This window comes from Canis lupus, chromosome 24, assembly GCF_003254725.2.
Source record: "Canis lupus dingo isolate Sandy chromosome 24, ASM325472v2, whole genome shotgun sequence".
Classification (NCBI taxonomy): domain Eukaryota; kingdom Metazoa; phylum Chordata; class Mammalia; order Carnivora; family Canidae; genus Canis; species Canis lupus.
The window spans coordinates 22364260-22381816 of NC_064266.1; the positions used below are offsets into that span (position 1 = coordinate 22364260).

General features: G+C 53.9%; 1 protein-coding gene across 1 annotated transcript; it reads left to right on the plus strand.

Moving 5' to 3' along the window:
* The first annotated feature begins 348 nt into the window (after positions 1–348).
* On the plus strand, positions 349–16837 carry BPIFB3 (BPI fold containing family B member 3). The gene is made up of 15 exons (XM_035706042.1): positions 349–463; positions 1198–1354; positions 2782–2886; positions 3343–3483; positions 5422–5485; positions 7276–7336; positions 8085–8176; positions 8296–8493; positions 10193–10246; positions 12152–12322; positions 13153–13220; positions 14431–14473; positions 15177–15240; positions 15740–15816; positions 16592–16837. Exons 1-15 carry the CDS (start codon positions 349–351, stop codon positions 16619–16621), a joined length of 1440 nt encoding a protein of 479 aa, XP_035561935.1. The 3' UTR covers positions 16622–16837.
* Positions 16838–17557: the final 720 nt, after the last annotated feature.

Here is a 17557-nt window from a genome sequence, read left to right on the forward strand (position 1 = left end):
GTTAAATAGTGGGTCTCCAATCAGCCACACCTTCTAAAACGGCCTCAGGAGCCAATGGGAAAGCAGGGTCAGGAAGCGAAACTCCCATCCTGCTGTCCCAGAAAGGAAGGCTCCTCTGTCACTCTCCTTCAGAGATCTAGCAGGTCCAGGTTCAGAGGGGATCCAGAGGACTAAAACTTTTAAGTCAGGCACGTGAGCCACTGCTGTCCTGGGAGTGAGGCTGGACGGAGCCGGGCCAGGCAGGCGGGCAGGCCTCAGGCTGGTGATGGGGCACAGGGGTCAGGCGGGGTCTTGGGCATGAGGAATGCCTCAGGGTTCCTGCTTCTGCCCCTGACAGGTGTGCCGTCGATGACTTTGGGCATGTGGTCCTTGCTTCTCCTCTGGGGCCTGGTGACCCCTTGCCAGGGGCTTCTTGAGAAGGTGGGCACGCTCGCCCGGATCGACAAGGATGAGCTTGGCAAAGGTGAGCCTGAGGTGGGCAGTCTGTGAGGGGTCCAGCTGCGTAGACATCCGCGTTGATATGCCTAGGGTGACTGCTTTAAGGAAGCGCTGGAAACAAGCTGCGGTTCTCATCTACTCAGAGAGCTCCAGGGCTAAAGGTTTGCTTGCTGGCTCCCATGGGTGATCAGTTCACCTCCTCCTGAGAGGTGGACTGGGTGAGGTGGACTTCAGCCCTGTGGGGGCTGTGTCTGCCTCAGGGATGGGGCTGAGAGGGAGGGAGGAGGTGAAGAGGAGGGTGCTGGCTGAGCCAGAGTCTTTGCCCCTGTTTCCAGGGAGGGAGGACTCAACTAGGCATCGGGTGCTCTAGGGCCCAACGGCTCGGGGCGACAGTCTCAGGGGTAGAGCAGGGCAGTGGTGGACAGGAAATGCTCCAGGAAATTGGCCCGGCCTGCCCCAGCCACCCCAAAGAGGACCCTTCTGTCTTGCCTTTCTCATAATCCGCAGAGTCAGGCCAGGGGTGCCCAGAAAGAGCAGAGGTCACCTCCCCCATCTTGGTCAAGAGCTGGTGGCTATGCGCTCCCTTCTTTGCTTCTGCCCTTTCTTTTGGTGCCATAGGGTGGCCCAGAACCAAGGAGCTCTCCATACTTTTGGCCCCAAACCTGATTTGCTGTGTGACTTTGGGCAAGTATCTGCCTTTCTCTGGGCCCTACTTCCTCTTCTATAAAATGAACTTTCCTCCCTTAACTCTCCCGGCAGCCATCCAGAACTCGCTGGTTGGGGGGCCCATTCTGCAGAACGTGCTGGGAACAGTCACATCTGTAAACCAGGGCCTCCTGGGCTCTGGGGGACTACTCGGAGGAGGCGGCCTGCTGGGCTATGGAGGGGTTTTTGACGTTGTGGAAGAGCTTTCTGGGTGAGTTCTCATAGGGCGGCCTCTCAACTGCCCACCTACTCTGAGCATTACAAGAAGGCTAGTCTTTTCTTTGCTCCAGGGAAGTGAGAAGAGATTGACTGTCTTCAGTTTGTTGACAGGCAGTAGGGGTGATGTGAGAAGCCCAGGGCCTGAATCAGAAAATAATGAGCCCGCTGTGTATCAGGAAACACAGGAATGGCAGCATGTTTCTATAGTTGAGGGTTCCAGTTATGGGGTTGACTCCAGTTACTCAGTGTGTGAGCTAGGGCAAGTTGCTTAGTCTCTCTGGGCTGATCCAGGTATCTGCCTGGCTGCCTCTCATCTCCTTTGGGTGTCTACTCCAAAGAACTGTGCTCTGACCAGCCCCTCTTTGTCCTCTCCCCTGCTTTCATGTTCTTCAGAAGATGTCTCATTCCCTTGCACCCCATATGTTTTACTGGTTTGTTTCTTGCCTCCCCTGCTAGGTTATAAACCCTATAGGGGTAGGACTTTGGTTTGGTTTGTTTATTGCCATGTCCCCAATATCATTAATAGTGTTTGATACACAATGGGTGTTCAAAACATTTTTTGAATGAATGAATGAAATTACATAATAGCTAATATTTATAACTTAATCACCACCTAGTCAGGATTTTCTGTGTAACTAGCACTGTGCTAAACACTGTAAATTAATTATCCCAAGGAATCCAGAGGTAGGACTATTATCAATGGCATTCAACAGGTGAGATTGAGGCCCCCGGCTATGAAGGGACCTGCCCAAGCTCACCCAACCAGAGTGGTGGTGGAGGTGTGTGGGCATTAATCACAGGCCTTACTGCCTGCCCCAGGTGGGTGGGAACCATTCCATGCTTGATGGTGAATCAGGGGAAGGTCAATCTGGATAGCCAAGAGGAATCAGCTAGCCGAAGGTGGATGCAGAATGGAAGGAAAGTCAAGGGAAAAGTATTCCAGACAGAGGGAACAGCCTGGAAAAAGGCCCAGAGGATAAAGAAAGCAATGAGCTGTTGGGAGCTATATTTGAGAACTCAGCTGAATTGCATGTGCATGAGTCTGGGGGGTGGGAGTGGGGAGACAATGATCCAGGTCAGAGACTGAACCAGGTCGGAGGCCAAGGGGGTGGGGTGGGGAGAACACTTTAATTCACTGAGCCTCCAATGAGGATATTACCTTTATTGAACACATGTACCATTTGCAACATTTGAGGTGGGTACCAATATCGGCCCGCTTTACAGATGAAGAAACTGAGGCCCAGTGAGGTAAAGTAACTGGGCCCTCAGTTGGCTTTATGGGTTACAAATGGGATGTGGGACATAGCCCAGAGAGGCTCCAGGCACCACCTGGTCTGAGATGGCCCAGGTACTAAGAGACTGACACTGGGGGTGGAGGGGTCTGGGAGTGAGTGGCCCTCCCTTTGATGCCCATCCCAGCCTGAAGATTGAGGAACTCACACTGCCGAAGGTGTCACTGAAGCTGCTGCCTGGGTTTGGGGTGCAGCTGAGCCTGCACACCAAGGTGGGCCTGCATGGCTCTGGGTGAGTATGTCCCTGGGAACCTCTACCTGACTGCTCCCCAGCCCAGTCCACTGTTCCCAGAGTCTACCTGGACTCTGTTGCCTCCTCACCCCCATTTCACTGACCCGACCCCCATTTCCTCCCACTCTACTTCCTCTCCATACTGGTCCCTTCCTGGATCCCGCCCCAATATCCTCCCCAGGAACTTCCATGTCTGTCTGTCTGTCTGTCTCTCTCCCTAGACAGCCCTGCCCCATAGCCCAGGGCTCACTGGACGGGGTGGGGGAAGACAATGCAGGAACATGCCCCCTGGGGCAGGGGGCAGCGAGTGACAGGAAGGCATGGGGACCAGCCCACTCGCGGGGGCGCCCCCATCCGCCCCAGCCCCGCCCCTCAGGGCCCCTGAGCCCGGGGGTGGGGTGGGGAGGGGGGCCTGGCCGCCTGGCCACGCGCCCAGCGCGGGTCTGGGTCTCGCAGCCCCCTGGGGGGCCTCCTGCAGCTGGCTGCCGAGGCGAACGTGTCTTCACGGGTGGCGCTGGGCGTGAGCTCGCGGGGCACGCCCATCCTCGTCCTCAAGCGCTGCAGCACGCTCCTGGGCCACATCAGCCTGCTCTCGGGGTGAGTCCCGGTGTGTGTGTGTGTGTGTGTGTGTGTGTGTGTGTGTGTGTGGAGGCGCGCGCTTCCATCTCGGGCATGCGCCCTGGGGCGTCTCCCGGGAGGGGCCGGCTGGGCGGAGCCTGACTTCACCCAGCGGCGGTGGGTCCCGCCTGTTCTACCCGCGACTGGGACTCGGGCCCAGCCCCTAGCAGTCACCCCCCGCTCCTGGGCGCCCCCCTTCTCTGCCCTGCCGCCGCCTGCCCGAGATCCAGCTGCCCCCCCCGCCAGAGCACACCCTGGCCGTCCCAGTTCCCCAGCTCGGCACGTCAGAGACCCCGCTCCGCCCCCGAGGAACCCTGGCCTCTGTCTGGACTCCATTGCCACTATCTGTAATGAGGACCTAAATTTGATGGTCCAGAAGGCTCTGGCACTTTTCCATCCGTCTCTTTCCCCAGCTGTTCAGGACACAGTGGCCCTCCCTACACTTGTGTTGAACCATCACTCCTGCGGGACAGCTGAGGCCCAAAGAGGGCAAGAGACTAGACTTGCCAAGATCACACACAGGTTGTGGCAAGGATGGAGATGGGCTGCTCTCTGGACCCATACCCAGGGCTTTTCCCCAGGGCTCTGCACCCACCCCCTGGGGCACCTGCCCCTCTGCTGCCTTACACTTTGCATCTCCCCATTGGTTTCTACACTCCAGGCCAAACCCCACACCCCCAGCCCATCTTTGTGGGGTAGCTCTGAGCAGTAAGGGGTCATCACACAGCTCTGGTAGCTCGCAGGAATAGAGCGAACCAGGGTTGCTCCTGTCTCCAGAAGGGCTTTCCAGGGTTTCCAGGTGGGGGTCTTTGGGCTCCTTTTTTTTTTTTTTTTTTAAGATTTTTATTTATTTATTCATGAGACACACACACACACACAGAAAGAGAGAGAGAGAGAAAGAGAGAGAGAGAGGCAGAGACACAGGCAGAGGGAGAAGCAGGCTCCACGCAGGGAGCCCAATGCGGGACTCTATCCCAGGTCTCCAGGATCAGGCCTTGGGTTGAAGGCGGCGCTAAATCCCTGAACCACCTGGGCTGCCCGTCTTTGGACTCCTTAAATCCAGGTGGCTCCATCCTGCTCCTTTGGGCTAGATGGGGCTTTGGAGAGAGTAGAGACCAGATGGTGTTGGTGTCCTGTGGTTCTGTGCTTGCCATCCCTCCTCCCCAGACTCCCCTAGTCTCCAAACAGGCCTGAGCCCACCTACACTCACTTCTCATCCTCAAGACTCCTTCTTGATCCAGCAAATATTCATTCATTCACTCAACAGATGTTTATTGAACTCTCACTCTAAGCCAGGCACTGTTCTGTGTACCAGTCCCGTGGAATCCTGGCAGCAACAATTTTTTTTTAATTTTATTTATATTCAATTAACATACAGTGTGTTATTAGTTTCAGTGGTAGACATCAGTGACTCATCAGTTGCATATAACACCCAGTGCTCATTATATCACATGCCCTCCTTAATGCCCATCACCCAGTTAGCCCACCCTCCAGCAACCTTCAGTTTGCTTCCTAGAGTTAAGTGTGTCTCATGATTTGTTTCCCTCTCTGATTTCATTTTATTTTATTTTCCCTTCCCTTCCCCTATGATCCTGTCTTGTTTCTTAAATTCCACAAGGAGTGAAATCATATAACTGTCTTTCTCTGATTGACTTATTCCTTCTAATTCCGTCCACGTCGAGCAACAATTCTTTAAGGTGGGCATTGGACAGATGGGGAAATTGGGGTCATCCCCGGTTTCCACAGCAAGGCAGAGCCAAGATTTAAACCCGGGTCTCCAGAGCCTGAGTCAACCCCACCCCCTCCTCCAGGAGAGGAGACGGGAGATAGCCAGAGCCCCCTGTGACTGCTCTGCCCGTCACCCCAGTTGGCCACCCTGCATGGTGGCCACGCCTTCACACTTCACTCTCTGCACAGGCTGCTGCCCGCTCCGCTCTTTGGGGTCGTGGAGCAGACACTCTTCAAGGTGCTGCCAGGACTGGTGAGTGTGTGGGTCACAGGCCAGGCACGCCCGCCCCTCCCTTCCCTTCCGTCTCTCCTTCCTCAGCTTTGAGTAAATCTGGGCGCCAGGTAGGCTTAGGCTGTTCTTCCCTTGCACGCCCACTAGGTAATCCCATCCTGGCCTGCCCACCAGCGTCTGGGGTGCCGCCAGCCAGTCTGTAGGCCTGGCACCATCCATCCCCAGTCTTCCGGATCCTGAGTCCCCGGCTCCCAAATCCAAGTCCCTCTCTTGCCCCCTGCTCTGTCTTTGCCTCCTGTATGATTAGTAACTTGATACTTTTCTTTAGCTTTGAATTAAAATAGAGTCACTCAGTTTTAAACTGAATGAATGCTGAGCTCTGGGCTTGGCAAACATGTCCAGGAAACCACCTGCATATGTATTAATGCATCGTGAGTCAAACACGTTGTGATTAGGCTGCTCCAGGATACTGGTGCATGGCCTGCTGGAGGAGTCCTGGGTTCCTCCAAGGGACATGAAGCACACCTGAGAAAAGCTGGTCTGTCCAAAGCCCCATTTCATGGAGGCCAGTGAGGGGATGATCTTGCCGCCAGCAAAGGACAGCCAGGCCTCCTGCCCCCCAGTCCTGGCAGGACCTCCATTGTGAGTCCTTGTGAAGAATACCTGAGGGAGCCCGTGGTTAGCAAAACTGCTGTGAGCTTGAAGCCGATTGGAAATGAAGCTCTGGGGGAGAAGGGAGGCTCGCAGCAGCAGCAAGGAGGCCAACCCAGGCCATCTCCGGCGGATTTCAACAAGGGGGAGTGGGTGGACTTAAATCACAGCCCCTAACCAGGGTCCCCAGGACAACTGACTCAAGGCAGGATTTGTGTGACTCAAAGAGGTTTTAAAATCAGGGTTAGTTACTAGCATTTAGAGATTGGAGGTTTCTCATAACAATCCAATTTCTGGCTCCCCTGGTGCAGTCAGCCACCACAGCTGCAGTCCCTCGTTCCTGCAGGTTACACGCGGGTAAGGGAGGAGTTGGGTGTTCCTCCTACCCGGCAGGGCCCCTCTGGTCTCCTCTTATTTATGTGACACAGCTGACCCCAGAAGCCCTGGGGTTGGGGGCCCTGAGTGTAAATGAAAAGGCAGTCCTCTCTTGTCTCTTTGAGAACAGCTATGACCTTGGAGAGGTCACCTTTCTTCTATCCCAGCAGTAGAATGAAGCAGCTGAGGGTCTGAAGGTTTGGACAGCGTCCCCTCTGGGCTTCCTGCTTCCGTGGACTCATATTCTGTGACTCCCAGACCCGGAATTCTGGAAGCCAGACCACGTGTCCTCATAGCCCAGGGGTTTTCAGTGAATGTGCGGTGGTGTAGTGTGTACAGTGGACGTGGCTCAGGCCTGACTCTCTGGGTGGAAGAGGGGGTTGCCCCTTTCTGTGTCTGAATTCTAGGTTGCCCAGTGCCCACCTGGATAGCAGGAGGGGCCTGAGACCTTGGAGGGGGCAGCTGCCTTTGTCTCCCTAGGGGAGAGCTGTGTCCCCACACCCCTCTGGCCTCTGAAATGTGCCTCCCCCATTCCCTGCACATCCTTTGAGGTTTTCTCAGGGGCCCACATAACTGGCCCTCTGCACCATCCACTCTGCTCTCTGACAACAAGTTCCGGCCCCTGCTCTGCCTCCCACCTGCATGTCCTCCAATCCAGCTGCACACTCTGACTTGCTTTGGTCCCCAGGACCACAGAGCAAATGATTTAGAGAAAATGCGGCTGTCCCCTGTGACCAGCTGGGGCCACTTCTATTTCCTGTAACACCTGTCTCCTCTGGATACAGCTGTGCCCCATGGTGGACAGTGTGCTCGGCGTGGTAAACGAGCTCCTGGGGACCGCGCTGAGTAAGCTGGGGCCCTGCCCCCCTTCCTTGCCCCTTCCCCCTCCCTCCCGTTATCCCAGTGGTGGTGGGGGGAGGGTACCAAGGGAAGAGGAAGGTGCAGAATCCTGGGGCCTTCACTTCCTCCTCAGACTGAGGAGGCCGCCACATGGAGGAGGTCTAATGGTGGGGTTCTGGGCTGAGGCCGGTTCCGTGGGGCCTGGAGGCTTGGAGCCAGCCAGGTCTCCCCCTGTGAGGGGCTACGGGCCACTTGTCCAGCACTGGCAGGGTGTCCGGCGCTGTCAGAAGCATGAGATATTATCTGGACAGACTAGATGACTGAGGCCCAGAGCTTAAGTCAGGAACCCAAAGTCTCCCTCCCCCCCCCCCCCCACAGTGGCCTCCAATCTCTCTGAGCCTATAGATACATGGATGCCTTTGAAAAATATATAAAGATATAATCAAGATAAGGATAGAAAACTTAGGGGCACGTATGTCTCTATAAGTGGTGTTATGTGAGAGGCAGGGCAGTGTCGTGGTTAGTGAAATCCGCTCTGGAAAACAAAAACCTTGGCTTTGTCATTCTGTGGCTTGTGTGACCCTGGGCTGGTGGCTTCCTCTGTCTGAGCCTCAGTTTCTTCATCTATAAAATGCAACGACTATAGTGCCCAAGAGAATACTTAGTGGAATGCTAGGTATTGGATAAATAGAAGGTGGGCTTGTTATTACTGGGGGCTGGACTCATGGGGTCTTTCTCCCTCCTCCCTGTGCAGGCCTGGTGCCCCTGGGGGCTCTTGGGTCCGTGGAATTTACTCTGGCCACACTGCCTCTTATCTCTAACCAGTACATAGAGTTGGACATTAACGTGAGTGCCCACCAAGGCTCTGCCCACAGCTGGGGGTGGGGCGGGGTGCTGGCAGCAGCTGGGTAGGGGATGCTGGGTCAAAGCAAGGTGGATGAGCCAGGCTGTCTCCTCTCCTACAGCCCATTGTGAAAAACATAGCTGGTGACGTCATCGACTTTCCCAAGCCGCCCAAGCCACCCAATCCCCCCAAACCCATCAAAGTGCCCCCCAAGGAAGACCACACATCCCAGGTGGTTGTGCCTCTGTACCTCTTCAACACTGTCTTTGGGCTCCTGCAGACTAACGGTGCCCTTGATATAGACATCACCCCCGAGCTGGTAAGTGTGGCACCCTGCCCCACTGTGGCTTGACAGTGCTAGTGATGAGCTAGTCACATCATCAGGGGTCAGCCTTGACTAGCCGTCTTCTCTAACTAGAGAGGGTTGGACAAGTTTATAGCATAGATATGCCCACTCTTGTCCTTGTGGCAGATATGCCTAATTAATAATGGCCTTCTCCTTGGCTAAATCCGAATGGGACCTCTGAATGCTTCTCTATATGGCTCTCCAGGAAGTTACTTTCAAGTAGCCAAAATTGGCATATGAAATGTAGCTAGTTTTCCATCCCCATACCATATGAATCCTTCTGGAGTCAGAGTCCAATTTTATACTGAAGTATGAATGGTTAACATTTCCACTGCTTTCTCAAGAGCAGATTTGAGTTGGAGAGAAGAAAACAAGGGTTGGACTATACCTAAAGTTGCTTAGATATTTGTTCTAAAGCTTCTGGGACCTCTCTCCTTCCTTTCTGGCCCTTCTCATACCCTTACTGATGCCTGGAAGCCCCCCAGGAGCCTCACCCAGAGACATTTTTCTTAGACTCACCCTTTCCAAAGGCAGTGAGTCTGAGCCACCTGGGGCCTCTGCCTGCACTCAGGCCCAAGCAGCAAGGGTTGATCACTCATTTCCTGATAGTGGGGTCCAGAGAGCACTATGAAGGCCCATGGGAGGTAGAAATAGGGCCGTGGGCTGGGAGGCAATGTCTTATAGCTGGAGGAAGGAGATAGGGAAGGCCAGGCAGAGACTATGAGTGAAAGAATGAGTGTGTCTGAGCAGCCTGTGGGTATGTATGTGTGTGTGTGTCAGGAGAAAGGGATCTCAGTGAGCATGTCCTGGTTCAGTACACCCCCATGGGGTGATAACCGTGTGTTGGGTGAGTGTCTGGGAATCCTCTGACCAGGAGAGAATGTGTGTTTGTATGCTTATCCTGTGCGAAAAGTGACATAGGATATCCCACTGAAAAGTGGACATGTGTAGCGCAGAGACCTCAAACATCGGAGCTGGGGGGCCTGGGTCATTATCGATGAAAGTGGGCCTGATAGGACTGTAGTGAACCAGAGAGCCTGTGCCCCATTTCTCTGGCACCTGCCACTTAGCTTCCCCAAGGGGATGGGGTACAGGCCCAGTGTGACCAGGTTTTCCAAATTTTTAGCTAGAGCCTGGCAAATTTGTATGAAATTTCCTGATTCATAAATACTGGAAGCAAATTCATAGCTTTTGAAAATACTATTTGGGTAAAGAGCAGAAATGCCTGGGATCAGATCCTTGGGCCTTCAGATTGTAAGTTCTGGCAGAGTAGTTTAAGAGTTCTCGAGTCAGCCTTCCCAGGTCAAATCCTGAGGCACAACTCACCAGCTTATGACCTTGGGCAGGAACATCAGGTCTCCCAACTGTACAATGGACAATGGGAGTCATCATAGCACCCACCTTTCTGAGCTAATGTAATGCTGAAATGGCAAAGGCACACAAAACTCTTAGCACGTGCCTGGCAAGTGGTAAACACTCATCATTGGCCCAGAGAAGGAACATGAGTGTCTGTAGGGATGTGTGTGTGTGTGTGTGTGTGTGTGTGTGTGTGTGTGTGTGTGTGTGTGATTGGCAGGGGTGGGGGGCTGTGGGCAAAACTACTTTGTGTATGCTGAAGAATTCCTGTCCTATCTCTGTGTTCACCCCACACCCCATTTGGTCTGGGGTCCAGGTTCCCAGCAATGTGCCATTGACAACTACCGACCTGGCGTCTTTAGTCCCTGAGGTGAGTGAGTGACCCTCTCCTGGGATTTGATCATTGTCCCTCTTTCCTGATAAACCTGAGTGAACTCCAGAATCTTCCTCAGTACAGCTCTCCAGACAGTTGCAATTGAATATTGAGTCCAAATTCACACTAAAGTTTAAATGACTAACACTTAAACTTTCCTGACAACAGATTTTTCTTGGAGAGGAAAGGATCAGAGTTTAACGGCCCATAAGTCAGCTGGGCATTTGTCCTGTGGCTGTTCTTCCCCTCCTTCCTGACTTCCACCTGCCTGACTTCATCTTGGTCTTGAACTTCTCTGCCCCCAGGAAGACGATTCTGGGTGCTTGTCTTGAGGAGGGAAGGGAAAGGAGAGGATTCAGGGAAGTTTGACTAGTGGGCATAAATCAATATGTGACTCCAGGGCCTGGCTTCAGCTTTCCTGACTGTTCAGCAGGGGCTGGACCAGCTAGTTTCCAGCTATGGGAATCTGAATTCATACTGAAGTTGAAATGACTACTACAAGGTCCATATGTAATAGCAGATTCTGGTAGAGGTTGGAATGAGGCCCAGAAGGTCTGGATTTCTACTGGGGAAGATGGAGGGGACAGCTGACTTTGGGGGCACAAAAGGCAAACTTTGAGGATGGTGATTCACATCAGCCTTAGTGGGCATGGTTGGGGCCTCTGCTTCTTGGAGTCCTTGGCTAAAGGGCATAGGAGTCTTAGGCAAAGGAGGAGATGGGGCCAGACATGCAGAGGAACCTTCCAAGAGCAGGAGTTGTAAGATGCAGAGGGACTTGCAGAAGGCAGAGGTGGCAAGAGCGGGGACCATGCCTGCAGCGAGCCGGGCCATGTCCCTCCAGCGTGGGGAGGCTGGACCTATCTCTAAAGGCAGAAGCCTTTGTTCTTGTAGTGTCAGAGCCCATGGCTCTGCTCTGAGTCTAGTTCTGTGGCTTCAGAATCTGTGGACACATAAGGATGGCACCTGGTGATTCCCTGTCATTATAACCCTGCAACTTTGGGAGTCAGGGCTGGATTGGTCCCTAGGTTCCAACCTTCAAATGATTCTAAACCTCTGTGATTCTGTGGTTTCCAGCACTTCTACAGTTCTATGATGACATGATTGTGAAACTTGGAATCTTCTGATTGTGTGATTCATTCATTCAGTCAGCACTATTCACTGAGTACCTACTATGTCCCAGGCCCTGTACTAGGTGCTGGGAATGCAGAAGGAGCTAAAAATGAAAAGCAGGCCAAAGCCTCTGGGCTTCAGGAGCTGCCATCGTGGTAGGGGTGACAGACATTGAACAAATAAATAAGTAGAATATACACAGCGTCAGAAGGTGGAAGAGGATGGGGTGGTGAAGGCAGATTAGGAAGGGAGGGTGGTGCTTTTCAACAAGGTGCTTTGCAAAGGCCTCACTGAGGATGTGACATTTGAACAGTAGGCTGAAGGAGCAGAGGGTGGGGAGCACGCAAGTATCTGGGGAAGACATCTCCAGCCAGCTGCAGAAACAGGAAGTGCAAAGGCCCTGAGGTGGGAGTGTGCCTAGGAGGTTGGAGGAACAGCAAAGTGGCCAGTGAGTCTGGAGAGAATGAGGGGCCAGTGGTACAGGGAAGATGAAGAGGAGGCCAGAGGATGGGTCACATGGGCCTATGGGTCTTGCAGGGGATTTTGCCTGTGAGTGAGACAGGAGCCTGATTCAGTTGTTTCATGGGTTGACATCTCCCAACTTGAATGTCAGTCTGGGGTGAGGAGGGGAAGGGGGCCATAAACAGGATGGTCTGGTTCAGGTAACCTTAGCACCCAGCATGGTGCCTGGTGCCCATTAGGTGCTCAGTGGGTGTTTGTTGACTGGCTGATTCTATTATTGGAGCATTGGAGCTGCCATCATGCCCAGGCCCTGCCCCTCCTTCTCTCCAGGCCCTGGGAAATTTGCCCCCAGGCCAGCAGCTCCTGCTCTCGATGCGGGTGAAAGAAGCACCCTCAGTCACACTCCAGAACAAGAAGGCCACCATCTCTATCCCAGCTAACATCCATGTGCTGTCCTACCACCCTAAAGGGACCAATAAAGCCCTCTTTGAGCTGAATGCGGTGAGTGGCCGAGGTAATGGGAGCCTGGCACTGGGGTTCTGAGAGGGGCCGCCCTGTCCAGGGCGTTGGAGGTGCCTTCCCCCTGATTTCTGGGTGGGAGGCTGGGCAGTGTGGCACGACACAGGAAGTCCCCTTCCCCCATTGTCATCATCTGAGCTGAGGCCCAGGTGCCCACTTAGACTCCTGCCCACTCCATCATCACAAATCTGTCCCAGCCCAAGTCCTGTCTGCTCTGCTTTCCTCAGATCTCAGGAATGACACCCCCTCCCCCTGCCCAGATATCACCCCAATGACTCCCCCTACCCCCTGCTCAGATATCTCTCCAATGACCCTCCAGCTTGCTCCTGGCCTCCACCTCTGCTGGTTTTCCCAAACACGTAGCTGGTCGGAGGCAGATCCCTTCTCTGCTTGCTCTGTGCTCTGGCCCCGCAGGATCAAGCATCTTTGCCTGGTATTCAGTGCCCTCCACCCTCTGCTTTTCCCCTCCTTCTCCCCAAGCCTCAGCTACTCAGGGCTACCAGGTCCCACCTCTTCGCCTTCACTGGGCAGGGCCCACCACCTGCACCTGCAGTGCTATCTCCCCTCCCCACCTTGGCTAACTCTTCATCTTTCAGGATTCTGCTCAGGTGTCACCTCACTGGGGACGCCTTTCCTCGCCCCCCTGTATGCTGGATTGAGGGTTTCTCCAAGCTCCCAGGGGCCCCAGAACTTCCTTTCATACAACATTCCGAGGTGCCCTCGGTACTCTGCTTCTGTTGGCTAAAGCGGACCTGTCTGCAAGCTCCACCCGCCAGGTCATGGCTAGTCTCTGCCTGCTTTTCTCCGTGCAGGTTTTGACTTTGAATGCCCAGCTGGCTCCCTCGGCTACCAAGCTGCACCTCTCACTGTCGCTGGAACGGTAACGTGGGTGGGGTCCCGGGCCTTGTCCTTATGAACAAGAATTAGGGACAGACTAGAACCACCACCCATTCACCGAGCATCAGTTAAGTTGCCCCTGTTCTACCAGCCACATCCTTGCCTCCAGGACCTGCCAGAGAGGGGTCTGTATTAGCCCATTTAACAAATGAGACAACCGGGGCTCAGCGAAGCAGGATCCAGAGCAGGCTTCTTCCACTGCCCGTACTTGAAACCTGGCCTGGGAGATAAACCTGCTGCTGGGACACAGAGTCCAAATGTCTGAGTTATCAGCCCCAGAGACTAGCCACGGAGATAACTGTAAAATGCTTTGTCATTCCTGTGGACTAGTTATTTCTCTAATCTCTCCAACCCCTGTGGTAACTAAGCCCCATGATAAGCATAAACCCCAAGATGGTGATGTCGATGACAATCCTTCCTGACCCATGCAAAGCTCAGGCTCGCACAGTAGGTTGTCCCTGGAAACAGGTCTGCGGTCTGGGCCTCCACTCTGCAGGCCCAGTGATGTCACCATGGCCTGAAGCCTGGAGACCCACCTGTCCCTCCCCTAGATGTGGGGGCTTTCGCAGAGGTCTCTGGGATCCGCCTGTCCTGAGCCATAGGCACCCAGTGCTCACCTGACCCCATACTAGTGTCCCCCGCAGGCCCATCAGGTTGCCGCTCCTCCCTGCAAGGCCGCATTGCCACCCCATTTCTAACCTTGCCCCTTGCCTGGGTTTGCTTCCCTTTCCTGGTGGCAGTTCACGCCTTAGCCCTTCAGGAAGTAGAGGTGTGTCTCCATGCTCTGGCCCTGGCCCTGTATCTGGGTTGCGGATGGATGCTTGAGTGCGTGCCTGCTGGATGCAGAGAACCCTGTATCTAGTGCTTAGTCTATGGGGGTGCCACCTCTTAGGGAGGTTCAGCCATTTGCCCAGGGCCAAACAACTTTGGGAGTGAGACTTAGGCTCCAGGGCCATAGAGTCAGAGGTAGCAGTCATCTCAGAAGAAGGTTAGATCCCTACAGGTCCATACAGGTGGAAAAACTGAGTGCCCTGAGTTGAGGCTGAAGAGAGGCAGAGTTGGGGCTGTAACCCTGTTTCCTGTTCCTGGAGAGCTAGGGGCGGGGCATGCTGGGAGTGGGGTGGGCAGAGCAGTGCTCAGCAGGTGGTGTGGAGGGGGCTGGGTCCCCTCAATCTCTCTCTTCTCTCCACCAGGCTCAGTGTCAAGCTGGCCTCCTCCTTTGCCCACGCCTTTGATGTAAGTTCCTGGGAGGGTGCGCAGCTGGCCAGTGGTGGGGGTCTTCAAGTGGGGGGTGGCAAGAGGCAGGGAGAGTCACGGGCTGACCTCAGTGTGGGCTCTGCCCCAACAAGCCAGAGTGGGCAAACCTCATAGCAAGTGTGCGTGTGTGTATGTGTGTGTAAAATAGTCACCATCTTAGGAAAGTGAATTTCACGATCTTCCAAAGTCTTGGAACCTCACAAAGTTGTAAGCCTTTAGAATTTCACAAGGGCTCCAAATTCTGGAACCTCACACAGGTAATAACATTCCTGAACTCATAAAGTTCTAACATTTCGGAGCTCCACAGAGCCCTTGATATCCTGCTTCTCAGAATTCTGAGTCTGGAGCCCCACATGGTCTCTAGATTCTAGAACATTCTAAGGGTCCCTGAATGGAGAGGAATCAAAGTTCTACTGGAGCTGCGCATGTTTTCTGCTCTTTCTCAGACACTGCACCTTTCTCTAGGAAGGCAACTCTTCCAAGTTCATGAGGCCTGCATGAAGCTGTCCTAAATCAGAGTGTCCTTTGGGATCATTGATGAACAGCCACCCCAGGGGGCCCTGTGCCCACCAGGAACTGTGTCCTCAGGCTTGGTTGGGGGAGGCTCAGCAGCTGGACCTCTGGATTCCCTGCTGCTCCCCGTGAAGCCACACCTCCCAGCCTTCTCCGTGCTCTGTTGCAGGCATCCCGTTTAGAAGAATGGCTCAGTCAAGTAATCCGGGTGGCATACGTGCCGAAGCTCAATGGTATGGATGGACTTTGCTACCTTCTTGGAAACAGGGAGTGTCCGAACTCAGGACTGTCCAGTGTTCTGATAGAGACACTGAGGCTAGAGAGGGGTTGATGTCCATTTCTAAGACGTAGAAACTGAAGCACTGGTGTTTCCATTCAAACCACATTGGTTAGCATCTCCATCACACCAGACCCTGGGCTCCAAAAGCTGTCTGCACCAGTGTCCTTGTCCTCAAGCTCACAATCCAGAGGGAGATAGTCATATAAACAAATGATTAGAATGTAGATGACTCAGAGTGTGCAAAGAACTGACAGGACCTCACACTGACAGAACCTGAGGGGAGCCACTGATGACAGTACAGAAAAGGACCAATTTTGTTTGGGTTTAGTAGGATGAGTAGGAGTCTGCCAATAAGGGAAACTGAGTCCTCAAGAAGAGAAATGGCTGGCTGACTCAAGGAAACTGGTCCCAGCCCCCATATACCTTTGCTCTCAACCATTTCCTTCTCACAGTGAACCTGGATGTTGGAATTCCCCTGCCGAAGGTTCTCAACATCAATTTTGCCAATGCAGCCCTGGAGATCATCGAGGTGAGCTTCCCCCACAGGTATAGCCTAGATAAGCCTTAGGATCACCCTAAGGGGAATGCCCTGCCTCATCTGTCCCTGCATGGTTCCCTAAGTTGCTCAGGGCATTATAAGTTGCTTCACCTGGGAATGGCAAACAGACCACATGGGCTAGAACCCCTTCCTCATTCTCCCAGGGCAGACATTGCCAGTCGATCACCGCGTCCTGTCCTGTTGAATTGCAGGCACATGTCTGACCTATAGGATGGGATCTCTGATTCACTCACAGAGTCACAGCTCCCCTGGCCCAGGGGTAGCAAATCCAGGTCCCGTCTCTCCTTTATCCTGCGCCTGCAACAGGCATGGCTCATGGATCGTGACGCTTTTTCTTACTGAATATCAACACGGTCCCATGATCCTTTTCTGTTGGGTACCATTTTGAGTCTTAGACTGGCTCCGGGAGGTGGGCAGAGCAGGGACCTATGTTTCTCATTGGACGCTCAGGGATGAAGGAGGTCAGATTTCTGGCCCAAGGGCACACAGTAAATTAGCATGAGAAGTGGCACTTGAACTTGGTCTCCTGACTCGGGCTGGGAAGTCAGTGACCCCTCCCACACTGGGTGTCATTCATTTGTCAGCCACTCACTTGTTCCTTCATTCAGTTAACGAGTCCCTGCTGGGTTCCAGGTTCGTGCTAACCCCAGGGCATGGGGCCAGGGGGTGGCAGGAGGATTAGAGATGGCAGCAGGAGTGGAGGGTACCATGGACGGGCTAACGGAGAACCGTTGCTCCTTTGCAGAATGCCATCGTGCTGACCGTGGCATCCTGAAGCTGAGCATGGCCACCCGCCCTCCCTGTTGAGGACCAGAGTCTGTGCACCTGCCCACCCGTCTCAGTCTCCCTCCCAGCCTCTAGCCTGTGTTGGTGACAGTGTTAGTGTCCCTTATCCACCCAGGACCACCCAGGCGCTCTGCCCCCAGTCTGGGGTGGGGACTGCTGGCCACAGGACTCCGCTGCGAAGAGTGCTTTGGTCTCAGTGGAGAGTTCTGAGCTTTCAATAAAGCACTCCTCTATCTCAGCACCTCCCGCCTGGTTTGTTCCTCAGGCACACAGGGGCCTCTGTTTCTCGAACCCTTGCCAGCTCCAGGCCAGGCCTCCTGGAGGGTGACGGACGTGAGGCTTGGTCATTATAACTTTGCCTCCCAAACTTACCTGGTTGGCCTGGGAAGCCCCTGTGTCTTGTCCTATCTTCCTTCACCTCTGCCTTGGGCTCCTCGTGTCCCCCTCCCCTGGCCTCCACTTCCCTTCACTCTCTCAATTTTTCTTTCTTCTTTATTTTTCTCTTTCTTTCTTTCTAAATTTTATTTATTTATTTGAGAGATAGAACAGAGATAGCAAGAGAGAGTGCAAGAGGGGAGGAGAGGGAGAAGCAGGCTCCCTGCTGAGCAGGGAGCTGATACAGGGCTTGATCCCAGGACCCCAGGATCATGACCAGAGCCAAAAGCAGATGTGTAACTGACTGAGCCACCCAAGTGCCACCTCTAAGTAACTGTGTCTTTCACTTTGTCCCTGAGTCTGTCTGATTCTGTGTCTGTCCATCTCTGTCTGACTTTGGGACACTTCTCAGAAGTGATTCTGAGCTGAAGGGTGAATAGGAATTTTTCTGGGAGAAAAGGAGCCAGCATTCCTGGACGCAAGGATGACCTGGTCCTGCCCCCAGAGGGATCCCTACTGGCTGCACAGCAGTGGTAGACTTCCCTTAGGA